General features: G+C 43.8%; 1 protein-coding gene across 2 annotated transcripts in view; it reads left to right on the top strand.

Annotated features, from left to right (window-relative positions):
• The first annotated feature begins 8,151 nt into the window (after positions 1 to 8,151).
• The window catches only part of ULK1 (unc-51 like autophagy activating kinase 1), a 101,097-nt gene continuing 87,302 nt past the window's right edge, over positions 8,152 to 21,946 (top strand). Inside the window, exons 1-3 of one of the 2 annotated variants that reach the window (XM_054006583.1) lie at positions 8,152 to 8,329; positions 9,148 to 9,240; positions 9,331 to 9,372. In XM_054006583.1, coding sequence (XP_053862558.1) covers positions 8,240 to 8,329; positions 9,148 to 9,240; positions 9,331 to 9,372 — 225 coding nt within the window. In that variant the 5' untranslated portion in view covers positions 8,152 to 8,239. The remainder of the gene's footprint in view (positions 8,330 to 9,147; positions 9,241 to 9,330; positions 9,373 to 21,946) is intronic. The other variant, XM_054006584.1, reaches the window with a different exon arrangement.

Here is a 21,946-nt window from a genome sequence, read left to right as displayed (position 1 = left end):
ATTTTTTTCTACTTGTTCCTTGCATGAGACTGGTGTGTGCATGTGACCCCCAGCCTGTGGGGAACACAATGTTTTAGCTGCCCCTAGTGGACTATCCTGAAGTAGGTCTACAATCTCAATATGCCAAGTACTGGAGCGGCCACTGCTCCCTTTAAGAATCTGTTCCACCGCCTAATGGACCCAATAGTCAATAGACTTTTTGTGATATTCAACCTAAACATTCCCCTTCTTAATTATGGGCCCACACCCCCCCTCATTATGTACTTGTTTAATGCTAGAAATTCTCTCCTTCCTGGCTATTTTACATTCTTCATAGCCATTTACCTATGCAGAAACTAGGGATGGAAAAGATTTATTGGCTCACTGAATGCCCCAGAGGAACATGGTGAGGGATTGCCTTGCGACACTCCAAATACTGCAGTATTTTGCAGTAATCACCCAAAACACAGCAGTATTGCTATTGTAAACAACAGTGTCTGGGACAATTACTAAAGAATGCTGCTGTGCTTTCTTACATTTAAAAAAAAAAACTTCACACAGTGAAGGGGGAAGCACTTGGATTTACTAGCACTTGTTTTGTAGCCTCTCTCTCCCCATTAAGCCAAACTGAGAAGACGAGCCCAAAGCCTGCTGAGTAGGTGGATGACCTTGAAAGCTGACAAGAAAGCCACTGTCACTATGCTCATATGCACTGATAGTTGGCTGTGTGCACAGCTACCCCTGTCTCCTTCCAGGGATGGAGCGGAAGCACTGCATTCATAACATTCAGAGTGAGATATCTGCTTAAAACATCTGCGTCGGGGATGTGATAGTCCCCTCTTTAAAAAGCCAAGTGTCTTGGCTCTACAGTCTCCCTGCAGAAAGGAAGAGGTGTGGTTGTTTTTAAAAGTTTGGGCCCTCCTGTGGCTTTCTTCTGAAAGTGGGTTGGTGGAAATTCAAGAGGGGAGCTGGGTGAGGTAATACATTTTATTGGCCCCAACTTCTGGCGGTGAGAGAGACAAGCCTTCCTACACAGAGCTCTTCCTCAGGTCTGGGAAATGACACACTTCTCACCACTGATTTATAGCAGCAGGTATCTGATTGAAAAGAAGGCCAGTGCAGACTGCCCTAAGGAGCCACTCCTGTTTAGAATATTTTCCAGCCTCCATGCAATGTTTTGCTGTCACAAGGCCCCATTTCAGCAGTCATTGGACATGGAAGGAGATAGTTATGGTTTCAAGGTCCTCCCAAGCTTCTCTGCAGAACACTTTCATGGGCTGAGGAACAGTTTGTGCCAATGTTCTGCAACTGTCTCATGAGGAAGGAGACAACCACTGGTCATAGAAGCTTTGTCTAAACGAGTCACCCCACCTCCCACTAGGCAGCCAGGTCTGACATTATCTGAAGCTAAAGAGAAGCCCAGGTCAAACATTGACTAGTCCTCCTATGAGCTCACACACATGACCTGAAGAGCTGAAGCATGACGGTCACTATGGCACTTGCCACCCTGCCATGAGGCAATCAGTTATTTTTAAGCTGGCTGCAGCCTGTAACAACATCCCCATGAACACACAGGTCAGCGATGGGGCTAGAGCCTGGGACCTTCAGCACAAAAGGGCCTGATCCAGTGCCCACTGAAGTCAACAGAAAGACTCCCACTGACTTCATTGGGCTTTGGATCAGGCCTCTGAAACCCAGGCCTCAACCATTTGGGCTTAAGGACTGCCATTAACTCTTCCTCACATCTCTGAGATCCCCCACGGGCTTTGCATGGGGATGAGAGGGGGACAGTGATTGGCCCCTAAGGATGAAATGGACTCTACTGTATTTATTAGCAACCAGTACTTAGCAGCCCTGTAATGAAGACAGGCTGGTGACAGACAGGTCTATTCTCCTCAGGAACGTATACTGCGCCCTTCCATCAGGAATCTCACAACAAAACCCTCAGATCTGAGGAGAAACTGTGTTCATTTCTGCAACATTTAGTCACAAATTATCCAGAAAGTTCACTGCTTAAAGTCAAAGCTTTTCACTGTCTCTCCTTTTTGTCTGCAGACCTTATGGTAACAATCGGCTGTTTGAGGACAGGTTAGGTAATGTGCATGTTAAGAGATTTGAACACCAAGCAAAGCCTAGTGCCTGGAGCCCTCGGACAGCAACTGGAAAGCATCTGACACTGAAATGCAAAAGGAACACAGGAAACCCTCTGCCAGGACACCTCCCTGACTAAAAACACTGCCTTCAATCATTCCTAAAGCCTAATTGTGTTCACTGAAGGGGAGGGGGAAATTATACAGCTCAGACCTACCCGAGCCGGCTCATTGATTCGCCATTTAAATCTGTCCACAGAATTGATCAATAAAGGGGCCCACAGCATAAGTAAATCCAGGGTGTATTATATGACGGTGCTGTGGAGGTACATAGGGAGCATCAGCCGCTCTTTTATGTGTAAATAACACTATGTAGCATAACCCTCTAACCACTATTAAAGTAATCAGTACCTGAGAGTAATCAATACCCAAGTTGCTGCAGGCTTAAGTTCACATACTCTGTTCTCTGGTATTGTTATCCCACATTTAAATCAAGATATTTCAGGGAAAAAACAAAACCTCATTTAGCTGTAGGATGGGAGCCTAATTCTCTACTCTGTTACGCCATTGAAGGCCCTCAAGTTCAGTGGCCAAAAACTGGTGTACCAGAGTCTCGACTCAGGGCCTGTATGTTTAAGATAAAGGCATTTTGTGGGCGTTATGAAATGTTATTTTTTCAAGTCTCAAGAAGGCCATGAACAAACAAGACAGCATGCACCACTAAAGCAAGCATACAATGGTAACCTGTTCCCAAAGATCCAGATGCGTTTGCTAATTCAAAATTCTCCAGGAACAACACACGAGATCAGAGAGCTGTGATATGATCTTGTGTACTTTGGTGTGCAATTCTACTAAAGTCTGGGCTTCATCCTGATGTAACTTGGATCAGAATCTAGCCTTATCATCAATACCTGAGATAGACAAGACTAATACATTTCACTTTCAGGAAGTTATTAATGAAATTCAACATAAAATTGGCTTTCATCCCATTACTTTTAGCTGCCCTCCCTTCTACCTTCCTCTTCCTTTTTGGTGTTTACAGACTCCAGATATTGTAGGCTTATCTCCCTTCCCTCTGCTAAATTGATGCTCAGCCAAGTTCTGCATGTTCAGCCTTTTTACTCCTTCCTTCTAAATTTGGCAAATGTTCCAGCATTCAGATTTAATACTGGCTTTGTTAACATTTAAATTAGGATTAAAATTTGTATTAGAAAGAGACAATAATTGGAGTTCCAATAGGTTCAGGGATGGTAAATCCCCCTGACAGTTTGCTTACAACTGTTCCTAAGGTCAGCCTTCACTTTTTTAAGTTTTGAAGACAAGTGCTGGTCATTTAATGTTGATAGATGTTAAGCTCTTAGGGTAGGGACTGAGGCTTGATTTGTGTGCATACAATGGTTGAGTGCTAACACAATTTAAATGATAATACATTGAAACTGTTATCATCAGGTAGGAAACAACTTAATGATTCCCAAGTAGGGTGACCAGATGTCCCGATTTTATAGGAACAGTCCTGATTTTTGGGTCTTTTTCATATATAGGCTCCTATTACCCCCCTGTCCTGATTTTTCACACTTGCTGTCTGGTCACCCTATTCCCAAGGCTTGTTTTAAAATTAAATCCACTGTTGCTGAGAATCTACAAAAAATCAATGTTGCTGGTTTCTCTCTGGGCTGCATTAAAAAAGCTTGTTCTGAAAGGATTTATCAAACCCAGAGTGAGAAGAGAGGCCAATTAAAGTTTAAACCTATTTCAAGAGCACCAGCAAAGAAAGACACAAGCGGACACACACAGTACAGATTTACTCTAGCCACTAAAACATTTCTTGTCTCCGTTTATATATAGAACTTTTATTAAGTTCTTAATTTTCTTTGTAGTGTAACTGTATGAATCTTTTCAATGCACCATAAAACTAAAGACCTAACCACCTGTGGTAATTAGAGATCCTACCATACTTTTTTTTTTCAACAGCAGACATGTTAATTGTGATGTGCTGACTAATTTCCAGTTTGGGTAATTTAAAAATTCTCTATGTAGCTTCAAATTGATAAAGAATTCTCCACTTCCTGATTGAAACTTTTGCATAGTGCTTCTGGGCATTGTTAAACTGCTGCTATGTTCTGCAACAGAGATGGTTTCATTTTAGTGGTAAATGAAGACATTCCTATCTATATTGTCTGTAAATCACATTGTTGCCAACTCTCATAATTTTATTGGGAGTCTTATGATATTTGTTGTTTTCTTTTAAAGCCCTATCTGCTGGAATCAAGCAATTGGATAAGAATCTCAGTGTGCTTGGTTGCTTGCTTTCTTTCAAGTAAGTTTCTCATGGTGGCAGAGGAAAGCTTAAAAATGTGAACCCTGTGCACTCTACAGATTCAGAAACCAGAAAGCAAATAAAAAGAATCCCAAATGTATTATTATTAAGTAGGGCTGTCAAGTGATTAAAAAAATTAATTGCGATTAATCTCACTGTTAAACAATAATAGAATACCATTTATTTAAATATTTTTGGATGTTTTCTACATTTTCAAATATATTGATTTCAATTACAACACAGAATACAAAGTGTACAGTGCTCACTTTATATTTATTTTTGATTACAAGTATTTGCACTGTAAAAAAAAAAAGTATATTTCAATTCAGCTAATACAAGTACTATAGTGCAATCTCTTTATCATTAAAGTTGAACTTACAAATGTAGAATTATGTACAAAAAAAACTGCATTGAAAAATAAGACAATGTAAAATGTTAGAGCCTGCAAGTCCACTCAGTCCTACTTCTTGTTCAGCCAATCACTCAGACAAGCAAGTTTGTTTACATTTGCAGGAGATAATGCTGCCCACTTCTTGTTTACAATGTCACCTGAAAGTGAGAACAGGTGTTCTCATGGCACTGTTGTAGCTGGAGTTGCAAGATATTTACTTGCCAGATGTGCTAAAGATTCATATGTCCCTTCATGCTTCAATCACCATTCCAGGGGACATGCATCCATGCTCATGACTTGTTCTGCTCAATAACCGTCCAAAGCCATGCAGACCTACGCATGTTCATTTTAGTTATCTGAGTCAAATGCCAACAGCAGAAGGTTGATTTTCTCTTTTGGTGATTCGGGTTCTGTGAGTTTCTGCATTGGAGTGTTGCTCTTTTAAGACTTCTAAAAGCATGCGCCACACTTCATCCCCCTCAGATTTTGGAAGACACTTCAGATTCTTAAACCTTGGGTCAAGTGCTGTAGTTATCTTTAGAAATCTCACATTGGTACCTTCTTTGTGTTTTGTCAAATCTGCAGTGAAAGTGTTCTTAAAATGAACATGTGCTGGGTCATCATCCGAGACTCCTATAACATGAAATATATGGCAGAATATAGGTAAAACAGAGCAGGGGACATACAATTCTCCCCCAAGGGCTTCAGTCACAAATTTAATTAACGCATTATTTTTTTAACGAGCGTCATCAGCATGGAAGCATGTCCTCTGGAATGGTGGCCAAAGCATGAAGGGGCATACGAATGTTTAGCCTATCTGGCACGTAAATAACATGCAATGTCCGCTACAAAAGTGCCATGCAAATGCCTTTTCTCACTTTCTGGTGACATTGTAAATAAGAAGAGGGCAGCATTATCACCTGCAAATGTAAACATATTTGTGTGTCTTAGCGATTGGCTGAATAGGAAGTAGGACTGAGTGGACTTGTAGGCTCTGAAGTTTAATATTGTTTTGTTTTGGAGTGCAGTTATGTAACAAAAAAAATCTACATTTTTAAGTTGCACTTTCACGATAAAGAGATTGCACTACAGTACTTGTATGAGGTGAACTGAAAAATATTATTTCTTTTGTTTATCATTTTACAGTGCAAATATTTATAATAAAAAAACCACTTTGATTTCACTTACAACACAGAATACAATATATACAAAAATGTAGAAAGACATCCAAAATATTTAATTAATTTCAACTGGTATTCTATTGTTTAACTGTGCGATTAAAACGGTGATTAATCGCGATTAATTTTTTTTTAGTTAATTGCGTGAGTTAACTGTGATTAATCAACAGCCCTATTATTAAGCCAATCTCATGATTTTGGGGCCTGATTCCTGATTTTGAATGCTCGGGTTTGGCAATCCTGAAATCTCTCTGTAACATACATTCTGGCTTGAAGGCTGTATCAGTGCAAGTCATTACCCCGATTACACTTTAAAAGAATATTATTGTTGCCCTTGTAATCCCCATTAAACATTTAATAACATTCCTAGATGTCCAGAAACAAGTTATAAATGAAAACCTAGGCTTAGCATATGCTTTCATTTTCCCAGTGATTTATATACAATAAAACACCTGAATTGTCTATTAGAAGTCGAATTCAGTAGAAAGAATGCCTTTGAATCATATATAGGGCCTGATGCGCCAAGGTACTGAGAGTTCTCAACTTCCACTGACTACATTGGCAGTTGAAGGTGCTCAACGACATGACTGCATGTTGACACAGGATTCTGAGAACAGTGTTTGCATAATATCACAAATCTACCCTCAGGAGCAATGAAACCATCATGTTATCAGTTTGTGTCATGACAGAATGAAATATTAACTGGACCAATGACCTCTTCATGCACCATCCTTAAAACAGTTACTTATGGAACATTTCTTTATCCCTGAAAACACATACAAGGCCTTGGAACAACATTGCATCCCCTTTCACAATCAAAATTGAAAGAAGTGTTTGTGGGGTATAATCATGGGATATTATTATTGTGTTTGGAATATGTGTATGATTGTTATTGAGGTTCTGATTATTATTAATATAGCACCGAAAGTGTGCTGAGTGTTTTATAGACAACTAAGAGCTGATATCCTGTAATTGACAGTGGAGGGGTAGACCGGTATGCCTTGCCACAGTGAGTAGACACAGCTGGCTGAAACTTTTTTGGGGGGGGGGGTGAATTTTCAAAACTTTCCTGGAGTTAATCCATTTTGAATGATTGAAATATATAATCTGGTTTCATAAACGAATTGGTTCGAATAGCAAAAATCACCGTGCGGGGGGGGAGGAATCTCATCTGTGTTTTGACCGTTGCAAGCAGTGAAACTTGGAGCCATTGATGGAATATCCTGTGACAAGGTGATCACTGTAGTGTAAATCCTGTTACCAGGCGAATGCGTGCTGTAGTAGGGGTTTTATTGTCTGGTTCCATGGAATCACTGTTCACATGTCTCCTCAGGTGATGTGCTGCTAACTCCCAGAACTGAATGGACCAGAGTGCGCCCTGTGCAGGGTGACTCACAGCTGGCGGCTGCTACAGGCTGTGTCTTTAAATGTGTCAGCTCAGCCCCTTCGCCTTAGGTTGCCGCCGCCGCCGATCTATCTCCCTCTACCTCCCCCACCGTGCTCACCGCGCCTGCGCCACGGCTGCCGGAGCTAGGACTCTCCTCTCCTGCGCTCCGGACTCTGCAGATCTTTTGTCTGAGGCTGGGCAGCGGCGGCTGCTCCCCGGATCGCTCCCGGCCAGCGAAGAAGGAGCCGGAGAACCCGTGCAGAGCATCGGATCCCAGGCGCCGGGCGATTCTAGGGGTGACCCTAGCACTGCTGGCTCCTGTATATAAACAAATGGGGGGAGGAAGGCAACTCTTAAGGTGGACTTGCTCTTAAGGTGGATTTTTTTTTAAGGTGGACTTGCTCTTAAGGTGGATTTTTTTTAAGGTGGAATTCTTTTTGTTGTTTTTAAAGTGGACTTGCTCTTGCATCAGCAGCTTTGGGGTGGGAAGGGCTGGGATTTCATCATGGGTAGAGGTTCTTAGCACAAAGTCGGCAGGACAACTCCTCTTGATATCACTAGGCTGGTAGCAGGGGATGGGAAAGGCCTGTTGTTAGGGAACAGACGTCTCTCCAGCCTCTAACAATGACTAAACCCCAACCCTTCTCCAGGAAAAGGCAGCCCATGGAAGAAGAAGAGGTGGGAGTGAAAAGCCAGATGTGTAGCTGCCGAGAGGTTGATAGAAGAGAGACTTTACTTTTCCAACAAGTCTCCAGCTCCTGATTGTTCTTAAGGAGGGGGGTGGGTGGGTTGTTTTTTGTTTGTCATTCATTTTGGTTTTTAAACTCTATCAAATATTATTATTTACTACCAACCCCCTCTCTCGGATATATACTGGAAATCCAAAAGGATAAAGACATGGAGACAGTAGGAAAGTTTGAGTTCAGCAGGAAAGATCTGATCGGACATGGAGCTTTTGCTGTTGTTTTCAAAGGGAGACACAAAGAGGTAAATAGGTTTTGCTCTTTTGTCTGGGGAGGGTTTACCCCCTTTGTCTCTGGTTGTCCCTATGGTTTAGTACTGTTGTCTCGAATCTTAGTCTATGTATTGTTTTGTTTATTACAAAGCTCCCCAGACAGGTTAGTAGCGAGGTGCCATGTAAATGCATATGCATTATTATATGCTATTGAGGGACATGTATGTGAGCAGAACCCTTGAAAAAGTCTTTGTTTGTGGCTGGCCAAAATAAATAGAGTTTTAAAGTCAGCAACATACGCAGCAGTGAACTATCAATATTGGGTTGTGCTCTGGTGTCCCATAGAAACATAATAGATCAAAATAATCTGCCCCCAAACCAATTCAATTTCTGAAGTGTATTTGTGTTTTTTAAATGTGTGGCTTTTAGAGGAGGGCTGTTGTGGGTTTTGTTTTGTTTTTGTTTTTTTGGATCGGTTACGGTTAAATAAGAGGATAAAATCAATCTGTGGATTTTTCATCATTAAAGCTCAGGATAAGCCCTGGTTCCCAGAATCCATTTATTTGCATTGCTTAAATAAGAGGATAACTGTAGTATAAAATACTGTAATAAGAAAAACCAAAACCTTGGGGCTTTTCTTTTTTGAGCTGACCAGTCTAATTCAGCAAAGGGCAAGTCTGAACAAGTACAGGGTATGTACTGGGATAGTGAATTAGGGCCCTTTACCAATGCTCTGTAACCCCTTTGTCAGACATAATTGTAATCTGGGAGAGACCCTGGTTTCTTAATGTCATTTAATACTGAAATTGACATTTATCTTTTAAACTATACATACACATTTAACTTTCAGAAACCTGGGCTGGAGGTAGCTGTAAAGTGTATTAACAAGAAAAACCTTGCAAAATCTCAAACGCTGCTGGGGAAGGAAATCAAAATACTTAAGGTAAAGGCAGAAACTACTTTTTCCTCTCAGAATCTCAGTTATATGTACGCTGTTATTCCTAGTTTAGCATTCCTGTCTTGTTTTTTCTAGGAGCTGAAACATGAAAATATCGTTGCCTTGTATGACTTCCAGGTAATATATCTGATTACTTGAAGTATTTGAGGGTGGGGGGAAGTTGGGTAAAAAGTGTAGATCTTAGAATGTTTGGACAGATGTTCCACTTAGAGCCTACTTATATTAGGAAAAGTCTCCCCTTTGCAAGACAGGGAAATGTACTAACATGTCCGAACAGATCACTTGTGTTTAATTGTATTCCAGACCACAACACTCTGATATAATTGCTGGGGAGGGGGGACCTACTTTGCTAATGTTCTTAAATGTTGTGCAGTGAAGTTTAATTCATGGTGAATATGTTAATGTCTCATGGTGGCATTATAAACCCAAAAATACAGTAATTCTTTTTGGCACTCCTGCCCCCCCCTTTTTTTTCCTGAGGGGGCACACACATTCCCTATTCTACAATAGTTTGAACGTATATAGGGTATAGAAGAGGGGTGAGGTTGACTTTGTGGGCTATGTTTTGTTCAGTGGATCCTATAAATTGCAGTAGACTTATCTGTAGAAGGTTTCTGCTTCCTGTAAAGTTGCTTTTTTCCCTCAGAGGTCAGCTCTAAGGACTGCTTCTAACAGGCAAGCCCTGATCCTAAGAGACCATAAAAACCAACTCTGTTAGGCTAAAAACCCTCCCTTCTTACTGTTCTTTGGGACAGGTTTTATTGCACACATGATGATGATGATTTTTTTTTTTTTTTAGTGACAGATTCTCAATAGACTGGAATCCTTTTGTATACATATGCAGTTAGATCCCAGCATGGGAGAAGTCGGAATGTGTATTTCCAGCCTAACCTTTCGTGTTTGGGAATGACGGCTTTAGTTGGTGCAATCAGACCACGCAGCACCAGGGTTGCTGTTTTTGTTGCTTATCTGTGGTTCAGTGTGTGTCACGTGGCCTGCAGGCCTCCTTGTTTGTTGACATTCGTCCTGCCCTCCTCCATTGGTGCAGCCAGCCTTTTGCATCACTGTGCAACGAGATCCCCAGCTGGGTGGTAGAGGCTGCCAGCAATGCCTTCTGGGAGCTATAGTCTGCATTCCTCACTTGGTATTAGTGCTCTTTTAGGCAGGACTACATTACCCACCATGCATCTCTCCTTGCTGGGAGATGGGGTAGATGCTGCATAGGGGAGGTTATGCTGGGTCAGGTACAGTACTCGGGAAGGGAAGAGTTTAATGCTTGCATTTTTTTTTAAGGCAGATGAGCATGGATTTTTCAGACCCTGTTTTTTGGGGTGAGGTGGGGGAGTTGGGAATAGGATTAGTTCATGGCAGCATGTCTTGTTAGGGTGACCAGATGTCCTGATTTTATAGGGATAGTCCCAATATTTGGGACTTTTTCTTATATAGGATCTATTTCCCCTCCTCCCCCCGTCCCAATTTTTCACACTTGCTGTCTGGTGACCCTATGTCTTGTGCCAAGAGCCCCACTGTCCTGAAAAGCCTGTTTCTTAAACCTGTACAGGATGTGGAGATGGTTGCAAAAAAGTCTTGCACAGTCACGGGGTGTGTGAGCTCTTTCGGTCTGTAAAGCTGCAGACTTGGAGATGCAGAGATACTAAAGGAAGCAGAATTGGGGGTGGGGGAGAGGTTGCCATGGGGAAGTGGGATCCCTGATTTCGTGTGTGTGCAGTTCTCCATTTGCACTCCCTGCACCCCAATTACTGGTCCTGCCTCTAAATGTTCATTGCTGCAGTTCTCATTTCCTTAAATCGTTACATTGCAGGGTTGACACTGTCAGCACATTCAAAACGTTTTTGTTTAGCTCCTGCTCTCCCTAACTCTCTGGTGTGATAGAAGTGGGGGTCCTAAATAAATGTCTTTGAAAGGAGAAATTGGAGTGTGGTGGTTCTACACCCCACCTTGTTTTGTGGAATGGGAACATTTCTGACTGGTTGTATTTCTCTGAGAGCAAACTTGACGCTTTATTTTTATTTCCCCATGAAAACAGCCAACTGCAATTACTTGCACTTTTATTTCCCTGAAGCATAAAACTGAAGATACTTTTCCCTCACTTTAGTATTTTTGGCCTTCGCTACTGTGAAGCTATAAATAGTTTTTGCTAATCTTCCTGTAGCTCTGTGGCTTTTGTTTCAGTTGCATTGTTGTAGTATTGGGTTTGTTTTTTTTATTATTTCTCCTCTCCGCCACCCCTGTCACCAGTGGCTTCTTTAATTCTTACTCCTGTAAACTCAAGGAAATGGTTGAGAAAATCACAGAGGGTGTAAAGTTAGTGATTGCACCCAAAGCGGATATTTTTGGTGGTTTTTTTTGCATGTGAAAATAAAGCCTGTTGTAATAGTAGATTTCTTCTACAATAACATTGAGTAACTCCATCAGGCTTGCTGCAGCAATGCCACTTACGCCTATTCCCTGGCGCCATTATTTACCCCCTTTCCACCTTCACCCCAGAAAACTGCTGCATTCAGTCCTTTTTGCACAGAGCTTTATGATATTGGATCATGAATAATAATAAAATAAGAGGTTTACTGGCATGATATTTGACATAGGTGAATATTTAATGATGTATAAGAAGACCATAGCTGGGCTTTTAGGAGCTTTGAGGGGAGTGTCTAACCGTAACTTATGAGCCCATTCCAATTTAATGAAAATGAAAAATATGTTCCAATTATTATGTGCTCAACTATCATTGATGTGCTCAGCATGGTCCAGGGATCCCAACGAGACAGTCTCTGCACAAGGAAGGGATGGAATCGGGTTTTATCGAGTTTTGCCTTAAAAATACTCCTTTGTGAGCATGTGCAGAATAGATCTGAGCTGCAAACCTGTCCTTGGAGCAATAAACAGTTGGAGATGTTGAATTTTGGGTTTGCCCTAACTCAAAGTGTGTTACTCCCATTGAATGATCACAGATTCTTAGCCCATCTTTTGGAGAGAGGTGTTTTGGGCACTAGCTCTTGGGAGACCTGGATTCAAGTTCCAACCTGTCACAAACTTCCTGTGTGACCTTGGACAAGTTGCTTAGCATCTCGGTGCTCCAGCTCCCTATATGTAAAATGGGGATAACAGAACTTCCTGTCCTCCCAGGAGTGTTGAGGATAAATGCCTTTGAGGTGTTGAGGCACTCAGAAAGTACTATAATGAGTGCAATATAAATACGTGGATGGGGAGAGACAGAGAGAGCTTTTACAGTGGAGAAAGTACTGTAGTTTGTCTCAATGATCTTTCAAGACACACAGATTTTTGCTCCTGTTTAAAACCCCCAGGGGAGAGCATCCCTTTCATTATCTTTCCGCTCTTTCCAAAAGCCACTCATTTTATTGACCACCATTTCCTGACTCCAGCTGCTTTCAGAAAACATAGCTTGTGTCTCCGTGCTTAAGCCATGGATAGACCTTTTGTGCTGTTACCCTTTTACCTTTGTCCAATGCAATTCGAACAGAGGTGCCTAGTGGCACGTGTGGTTTATAGCATATGGTGCCAATTTGCTGATCTATCCTAAAAGTCTCACCAGATAGGAAATATAGAAAATAGAGGTCTTCAGGCTCTTTTTAAAGAGGGTGGAACGGGGTGTCTCTCCTCAGGGCTGGAGGGAAGAGCAGTCTAAAGAGACAAGGATTTGGAGATAATGATGGCTTAGCAACATAAGGATCAGGATTGGAAATAACTAGGCTCCTTAGAACCAGGTTCGGCACCTGTGTGTGGATCAACTCAACTTCCTCTGTTTGACGCTAATAAATTGAAATCCACGTAACTTGCTGGATGGGGGGACCTGTGTGATGAGACCTTAGAAACCGGGATGAATATTCAGCTGTGGTGAAGGAGTAGTTGAGAGGAGTGGGAGTGGTAAGGTGCCTTTGAGTCTGCCTGATCTTGGGAGTGCTCCATCCTGGGTTGCTTCCTGCCAGCACTAGTTTAAAGGTGCCTGCAGGCTGTTGTTGGTGGCTGGGGTCACTAGGACACAGGGAAGCGTAGGTTGTGCCTTGTTTCTCACGGTTGTGTCCCCTGTGCCAGTTGCTCGGAGCGGTGGTGATGTAGGTGTTATGTCACCTGAAGATTTCACTGTGCTGGGGTGATTTCCTTGTGAGCAGCTCTGCTGGCTTCAGGGCAGCTTGTGCCGGTAACAAAGTGCAAAGTTGCCCTAACACAGCTACCCCAATGTCCTATACCCGTCCGGTCTGCGTAGATGCTAATGATCTTGATAAATATCAGAGGGTAGCCGTGTTAGTCTGTATCCACAAAAAAAATGAGGAGTCTGGTGGAACCTTAAAGACTAACAGATTTATTTGGGCATAAGCTTTCGTGGGTAAAAAAACCCACTTCTTCCGATGATCTTGTCCTTTATTGCAAAGAGAAGGGTTGCTATATAAATACAATTACTAATTGCATTCAGGACATACACCTAATCATGCTGTTACTTCCACCGGGGACCTACTTAAGTAAGGGGGTTATTAATATTTTCAGTAATTCGGTGTGTCCATCACTGCAGCATCAGGCACATTGCAGGGAAAGCAAATGTACCCCACACACCTCCTGGGTGTGGTGTTCTGTCCCATCTAGTGGCATCGAGACCACTTAGAGAGAGAGATTAATGAGTTTGCGCTACAGCCTTAGCTAACAGCCAGTTGGCTTTTAGCTCATGCGGTAGAGGCTCATGCACTAAGCTCCAGAAGTCCCAGGTTTGATCCCACCTGCCCATGACCAGGGTCTGTCGGCGTTATACCAACATCGCCCACTAACTAGGAATTGGAAAAGAGACCCCGCCTCAGTTCCCCACACTACCACAGAGGCTTGGCCGAAAAACTTCACCTCACATTGGTTTCTGGAAAAGCAAGGAAATTCCACCACCTGGATCGAATGAAGAGGAGACAAAGAGCTGAACGGCATCAGCCATCCTGATGGCCCTGCAGGACCAAACTTCCTTGCGGGACTCATGCACATTGAACAGACCATGGTGCAACGGGATGAAAGGCTGCATGAGAGAAGGCCATTGGGCTAGATGATCAGATATCCAGTGCCAGACTCAGAAAGGAACAAAGCCAGCAAAGAATGACCTCATTCTCTTCTTCTGGAGCCTGCTTGTCGGGCAGCAATGCCTCATAGTCAGTGGGATCAAAGGCTAAAATTAGTGTGGGTGCTTGAATGGTGTCCTTTGCTAGAAGGAGATTGGCCAAGTGTGCAGCTTTGGCAGTTTGCCCACATCTTGTGTGTGATTCCCCCCATATAGTCTCTATCCTTTTGACTTGAAAATTGTTTTGTGTGATCTTGTTGTCCTTGGGCTTATCCTCATGCACTACAGGGACCTTCTGCATTGCTCTGGCATCCTTTATGGTGTTGGCCGAGTCCTGTATCACCAGCCGCAAAGCCACCGCTGTGCCTGGCAGCCTCAGATGCCAGCTAATGTTGGGTCTTTTGCTCTTGAGGAATTACTTTTTGACACTGGTATCTCAGGACACAGGACTCCGGTATGCCATTTGAAATCACTGAAAAAAAACCTTGCTTTGTCTGAGAGGTGACACTTCTGAGGTCATTCAGGCCCATCTAAACCCTTCTCTTATTCTGTCCCGAAGTGAAGTTTGGCATATCGCCTTGTGAGTTGGGTGTTTCATGCAGGCATATCTGGATGGCCAAACAATCTTCTCTGTGCCTCGGTTGTGGATGTTAATGGCGGGAATCCCTGCTATGCATGGCCACCCTCTCCTTCCACATGCGGGAAATACCCTGTTGACTGAAGATTGGGTCGGGCTTAATTGTGAAAACCTGGTGAAGATTCCATAGTCTTGTGGAGGAAGGTCTGAGAGTCTAGTGAATCATCTTTTCTGAATTCAGAGGGGTTTAACTGGTGCATAGGTAACTGTTTTTTATAATCTTGTGGAACCAACAAAAATAAATAAATAAATAAATAAATAAAAGGTCTCCCAGATGTCCACTCTCTTCTAAAGGCCAAGGAAACCTCTGGCAAATGTTTCCACTAATTATAACCCTCTGAATAGTGAGGTGATATTTTTTTAGATGGAGTGGCCTTCTTGCAATTTTGAAATTATGATCACTATTTTACTCACCATGTTCTTAAAGTCCCGTGGCTGGGCCTTCTACCTGTGTTTTCCTCACATGATGCCGTGTCTCACATGAGCTGGTGACAGGGAGAGTTAATAGTCTCTGTAGCTTCCTTCTAGAAAAGGCAGCATTACTCAGCCTGTAACGAGGGAGATTAAGGGATGTCTCCAAAGAGTAATCGGAAACTGGAGTGTGGTTGTGTTTTGAATTGGACAGTGAAGCTCCAGTTACTGTTGAGGTGCTGTTCGTGCTGCTGGTGTTTAGGCTGTGTCAGCATTTCCATTATGACAACTTGCACTATGAAATCTTCGTGATTGGACTGTAAAAACATTTAGTCTGAATGGGAAGAGAAGGGGAGTTTGGAGGGCAGCCAGTAGCCTATATGGTATTAGAGTCCCAGGGATGGAGAGAAGAGGGGAGAGAAGACCCCCGACCCCCACCCTACCGGCTCATCTATGGTGTCACCTAATGGTGGTGGGGTAAAATCCTTACACCCAAGAGGAAGGGTTTGGAAAAGGAAGATGTGGCCTATGGAGAACAAAGTGCTTGTTACTCCCTGGAGAAGGGAGAAGTGGGACCCTGTAAAAAGGCTGGGTAGAGACAGATTTGGTGTCTCGTTTATTTTTGTTTGGGGCTTCTGAGGAGATTTGGCCAGTGAATCAAGTGTCCAGCTCACAAATTAACCAAGCAGGTCACAACCATTATCCTTATTTTACAGATGGGAGAAACTGAGTCACAGAGTGCTAGTGGTAGAGCTGGAAAAAGAACCCAGGTCTCCTGAATCCCAGTCCATGCATTATCCTCTAAGCCACTCATGCTTGAAATGTTGTGTCTGGACAGTTTGAGCATCTAGCTGCATTGTAAAGAAAAGAAATTTAGCCTTAGGACAACAGGAGGAATTACATTACATGAGCTAGCATCTTAGTAATCAATTAGACATTAAATATCACTTGTATGGAATGAAAGACGCTGAATTTAAAGCCATTATAGATCCTATTTAGCAAAGCATCTTACATCTACAAGAAAGGAAAACCTTCCTGCCCGTTCCAGTCCATCTTTGTATTCCCAGATGGTGGCAAGTGGGGGCTGCTGGTGAGATGAGAAATCACATTGCAGGTACTGAGAGGTGAAGCAGCATGTCCGCAGAGACAAAAAGATGTAGCGCCAATTTGCAGAGTCTCTAATCCCTTCTTAACGTACACGTCACCAGCAAGTGGGGAATCGTACTGACTGGAGGCTTTTTCAGGCTGGTCCGAATGTGTTTTCCTGTGAAAATCTAGTCGGCACATGATGTATCTTGTAACACAGCAGCAGACAGCAAAGGAACATTGAGACAAGTTATTTCTTCTCTCCCCTTCCTTGCTGTTAAACTGCTGGACGTTTAAGGCTCTGCTTCTCTCTGGCTTCTGACTGTCCGTTTTCTCGTCTACAAGGCCCAGACTTGTTCTAAGGGAGAATCTTGTTTCTCTGTTATAATCTGTATTTTGCAATGACATGAAATCCATTTGATTTCCAGAAACAGACATTTGAAAACTAGGGATGTAGTAAATAGGCATAAAAAGGGAAATTTACAAAGGTCAGTTAGTCAACCAATTCTCATTGACAGTTCAGTAGGAGTTGGGCAAATTACTCCCAGTAGTGCCTTTGAAAATCTTCCCCAAACGTCTATGATTGATTAGATTAAATTAGTTTAGGCCCAAGGTTTAAGATTTGCCATTTAAGTCAAAAAATTTTTTTACAGAACCTATTAACAGAACTGTGCTTATGAGATCTAAAACCAAACCTTCGAGGAAAACAGCTCTTTGTTTGGATTTAAATATACCTCCAGGATGTTTGCAATGGCAAGGATTCAGTATTGTGCTAGTGCAGGAGAACCAGAAGGAGAAACTGACAAGTGTAGTCTCACCACCTGATTACCCAGTGCCCTGTGCCTTGCCTAGACACTTACGCCAGTGCCAAATAGTACCAGCCTGACTTGGTAGCATTTCACACACGTTGCCCCAGCGTGAATCACTGCTCCAGGTGGAGAGGAGTGGGCTCGATCTCTATAACCTGAGTGATATCCAGAAAGGAAATACGGAATAAATAGAGAAAAGCAAATTAGATTTTCTGGTTTTTAGCCTCACTGTTTTGAAAATTTTGCTCTAACGCAGGGATTTCAATCTACACATTGCTTGGTTTGAACGGGACAGATTTCTTTTTACAAATATTGAATGCACCATATTAAGTAACATCTGTTTGTATTAGCTAACAGACAGCTCCCTTTCCCACCCTAATATCAGAGCATTGGAAAGTCCCAGCTGGTTCAGGGTGCTCCTACTTTTTCCTTAGCCAAACTTCCTGCCCTTTCACAGCAGCTGCAATGATCATATCACATGCTCTCGGACATTAGTGCCACTCTAATAACCGGCCAGCTGAGGGCACCAACTGGTATAGTTGGCATCTCAGCAAGCCCCTGACATGATGAAACGTAGCTCCTATAAAAAGCCACTGTCCCAGGAAGTGGGAGTCTTGAACACACTCGGACCCGCGTTTTCTCCTGTAAGCAGTAACTTAATGTCATCTACATCTCGGCAGGACTGCGGCATCCTGTCAAAGTTTGCCACTTTGTCTGTGGGTTCTTGCTGCGACACATTACACGGGTTTTTTTTTGTTTTTTTGTTTGTTTTGTTCCTGTGGTTTGTGTCATAGAAGTGTCTCCGATGCAGCTTCCAGTGGTTGCTTTAGGCGCTTGTTCCATAAAGGCCCAGGCTTGTTCTGAGGGAGAGTCTTGTTTTAATGTTTGGGGCTCTTTTTGAGTGACTGACATGAAGTCTTCAATCACTGAACAAGGTTTACCCAGGGCTTGAAATCTCAGGAATTTGTTAGAAGTACTGCTTAAAACTTCTGTCAGGCCAGGGGCTAAGTGTCTCTTCAAGATCTACAGCGCAATGTGACCCCTGGGTTCAAACTCAGGCTCAGGCCTAATCCCCCTTCCATCTAAACACAAATTGCTGTAACCCACAGCTCGGACCCCAGACACCCTGGAGGAAAAGGGTCTGAGCCTGAGTCCAGCCGGGACCCAGGGTTCAAGCCCTATTGCTTTGCAGTGTAGACACAGCACCACTGGACTTGTGCTGTGGGAGTCCATCGAAAGTATCCCACATGCCAGTTTTCTTTGTCCTCTGGACAATCAAGTTTGGTGGACAGTCAAGTTTTCCCACGCTGCACTACCAACAAAGGACTAGAGTGGCCACATATTGGGAGGGTGCTAGTGGGTGGTTGGACTCAGGTCTGCATGGTGCAGTGTAGATGCTGGAGGCCCTGGTTGGGACCCAGGGTTCAACAATTCCTAAACTGCGGTTGCAAATGAGTGTAGACGCTCAAGCCCTACGTTAACAAATCCCGGGTCTGCTAACTCGAGTTCTACTAACTCTGGGCTTGCATTGCAGGTTAGATATACCCTTACAGGCTACTAGGGCCTGGAGAAGGCGAGACTCTTGTTTGAAGGGATGGCTACATTTTGGAAGACTTGTGTCGGTCAGAAGATGATGGATGGTATCCTTTAGGTGAACGGAGGTTTCATCTGGTTGGGGGCCACCAGGAAACCAGAATGGTGTTGCTTTCATTTGGCTAAGCTGGTTATTATGTCATCTTCTGAATAATAATTAAATGGACATTACGCTATTTATCTTGAGGGGTTTTCAACCAACATGCAACCAGATACTGAGGAGAGCTGCCTAGGGAGTTATTTATACGTGGAGCACTTTCCTTCTCTTCATGAAATCCACTTAGAAACTTGAGAATTGTTTTTCCTATTGACTTCGGGTCACATTGTCCCATCGATTTCGCAAGCAGACGGTACATGGTGTGTGGAAGGGACACCACTGCTTTATACTCCTGCTGATCCCACAGAAGCCCATCTACATGGGTTCCCTGAGATCTGCAGGGGCAAGTGGAGGTGGCACTGTTCCTTTTTCTGATTACCTCCATGCTTCAGGACCTTCCTTCCGCTAAGAAGTGTTCTGGGTCCTGCTGTCACTGAGGGAGACGGGAACGTGCGGGCAAAGTGTGGCCAAGAGTCAGCATGGAAGTGTACTGCGGACAGATCCTGGTCGTCGGCGGGTGGGATCGAACCTAGGACCTCTGGCGCTTAGTGCATGAGCCTCTACCGCATGAGCTAAAAGCCTCTTAGCTAAGGCTATAGAACAGACTCATTTTAATTTTCTCTAAGTGGTCTTGGTGCCACTCGATGGGACGGAACACCACACCCAGAAGGTGTGTGGGTTACAGAAGCACAACCCCTCTTTGTGTGTGGTTGCAGGTCTCTCACAACCCAATATGATCTGGCACTGAGGTATTTGGTTTAATGCCCTGATTCTTTTGCAAACCAAAGCTCTGGATCTGGATACCCCTGAAGTTTGGATCCGAACTCTTGTACCTTGGTCGGGCGAAGGCTTTTCTAGTTGGCTAGTGTAGGTCTTAATTAGGGCTAATTTGGAGTATGCTGGGCCTGGATCCATCAAAACACTGGAAAATGCGCTCCAGGATGGCGAGTGGAGTCTGTTATGTGACTCCCAGCTACTCTCTGCTTTCAACCCCCCACATAAGCTCTTTTGCTTCCTGGAGTATATGAGGTGATATGGGTGTGTCTCCTCCTCCTCCCAGTGTAGGACTTCTGCCAGAAGCAGGTGGCAGCCATACTGCCTGCTGCATGCTTGGTGGTGCATTGCTGGTCCACTCCAGCTGCAGAGCCTGGGTCACAAAGGTCCTTCCTGAAACTTGCCCCTGTTGATATGTCTTTAAAGCTGTCTGTGGGTGCAGTGGCACAGCCGTGTTACCATATATCTGTGCAGAGAGAATGTTACATTCTTGTAAACCAGTTAACATTAACTTGGTGATTTCTCCGCTTTGTCACCCCCCCCACCCACGTTTGTTTGTTTTGCATCCAAATGAATGTTTGCCTTCCCAATAGCTTGTCTAAAAATAGTCCTCAATTCTTTACTGCCAGGGAAATGAAGGAGGTGCGTGGTAGGAACCAGGTGTGGGTGGGAGCCATGTGGACCAACGGGATAGCATGGGGACAGCATTGGGGACACTCTCCATGGTGTTGCCGCATGTTAGGCCAAAAGACATGTGAATGTTTTCCAGCTGTGTTTATTTTACAGCTACTTAGAGAAAGGCGGTTATTGATAAGTGCTCCTGCTATTCAGATCAACGTGGCTATTGTCTCTTATCTTGCTTCAGTCCAAATGCTTGCATCAGGACAGAGCAATCCTTCCATAATACCAACCTTCCCTCCTCTTTGTAGAGGGTAGTCTATTCAGTCTGAGCTCAGAAGGTGGGAGGAGCGAGGTTTAACCATTTAGAGACATTCCCTCCTGTCTAAGGTTGTAGCAGGTGCTGTTGCCAGGTTCCATCACCCAAATCCATCCAGCTGGCAACAGGGACCTACATACTAGCTTCAGGCTTTTCAGGCAGCAAAGGGACAGGACCTGCTAAGTGGGGGTTCCTTTCTCTATCCACAGATGATCTAGAATCCACTCCCACGATCTTTCTGACACTGAGCCAGCTGCTGAGTGGAATGAGAGAGATGAAAAGACTATGGGTTTGTCTGCGCTACAGTTAACCCCCTGCGGCTGGCCCATGTCAGGTGACTTGGGCTCGTGGGGCTGCAGGGCTGTAATACTGCAGTGTAGACGCTCGGGCTGGAGCCTGACTCTGTGACCCTGCCCCCATTGCATCTGCACGGCACTTTCACAGGCTGACACAGGCCAGCCATGGGTGTTTATTTGCAATGTAGACATACCCACCGTGTTCCAGAGGCAGCCAGGGCACCAGAGTCCACTGATTACACCAACAAAAAAAAAAGGGTGCGGTGTGGTGCAGGGCCCATCCACAGGGCCCCTACAGAGAGCCGGGGGTGGGTGGTGGGTAGGGTGGCAGGTAACATTAGGTGGTGGTTTTTTGTTTTTAAGTTCAGCTTGTATCGAACGTTATCTTTCCCCACACCCATTTAGTAACCCTCAGGCTGGGCTCTGAACTATATTGTAGTCTTCTCCTTTTGTTGGTGCAGTCAGTGGGCCCGCATATGAATCTCATTCATAACAGATGGCCTATATATCCCTGGCTATCTTTACTCAGCAGCTGTCTCCAGGTAGCTTGGGAGGCCAGGGTAAGCAGCGCATTCTGCCTCTGTTGTAAGAGGCAGGAGCCTTCGCCGCCAGAGGAAAAGCTCCCAAGCCAGGAGGTCCTTTGCATCTGGGTTTGTCTGTTGGAGCTGATGGGGTGTTGGCTGCATGATCCATCTCCATAAGATTCCTTTCCACACATGAGCGGAAGTATTCCTGTTAGCAAGGCTACCTTCAGCCCTCTGGGGTGACTATGGAACTGTATTTGTCCTGTAAGAGAAACTGTATCAATAGGAAAAGTTTCCAAAAACTATACTTCATGGCCAATAAAGTGACAACCTCTCAGTGACTGTTTTATTAGCTAGAAGGTTTTTGGTGTGGACAGTGCTTTGTCATTCATCGATTTCTAGGCCTAGTCTATGGGAACTGCTTTGTTGAACATTTGGTTATGTACAGTAATCGTAGCT

This window comes from Malaclemys terrapin, chromosome 16, assembly GCF_027887155.1.
Source record: "Malaclemys terrapin pileata isolate rMalTer1 chromosome 16, rMalTer1.hap1, whole genome shotgun sequence".
Taxonomy (NCBI): domain Eukaryota; kingdom Metazoa; phylum Chordata; order Testudines; family Emydidae; genus Malaclemys; species Malaclemys terrapin.
This window is presented reverse-complemented; position numbering and strand designations above follow the sequence as displayed.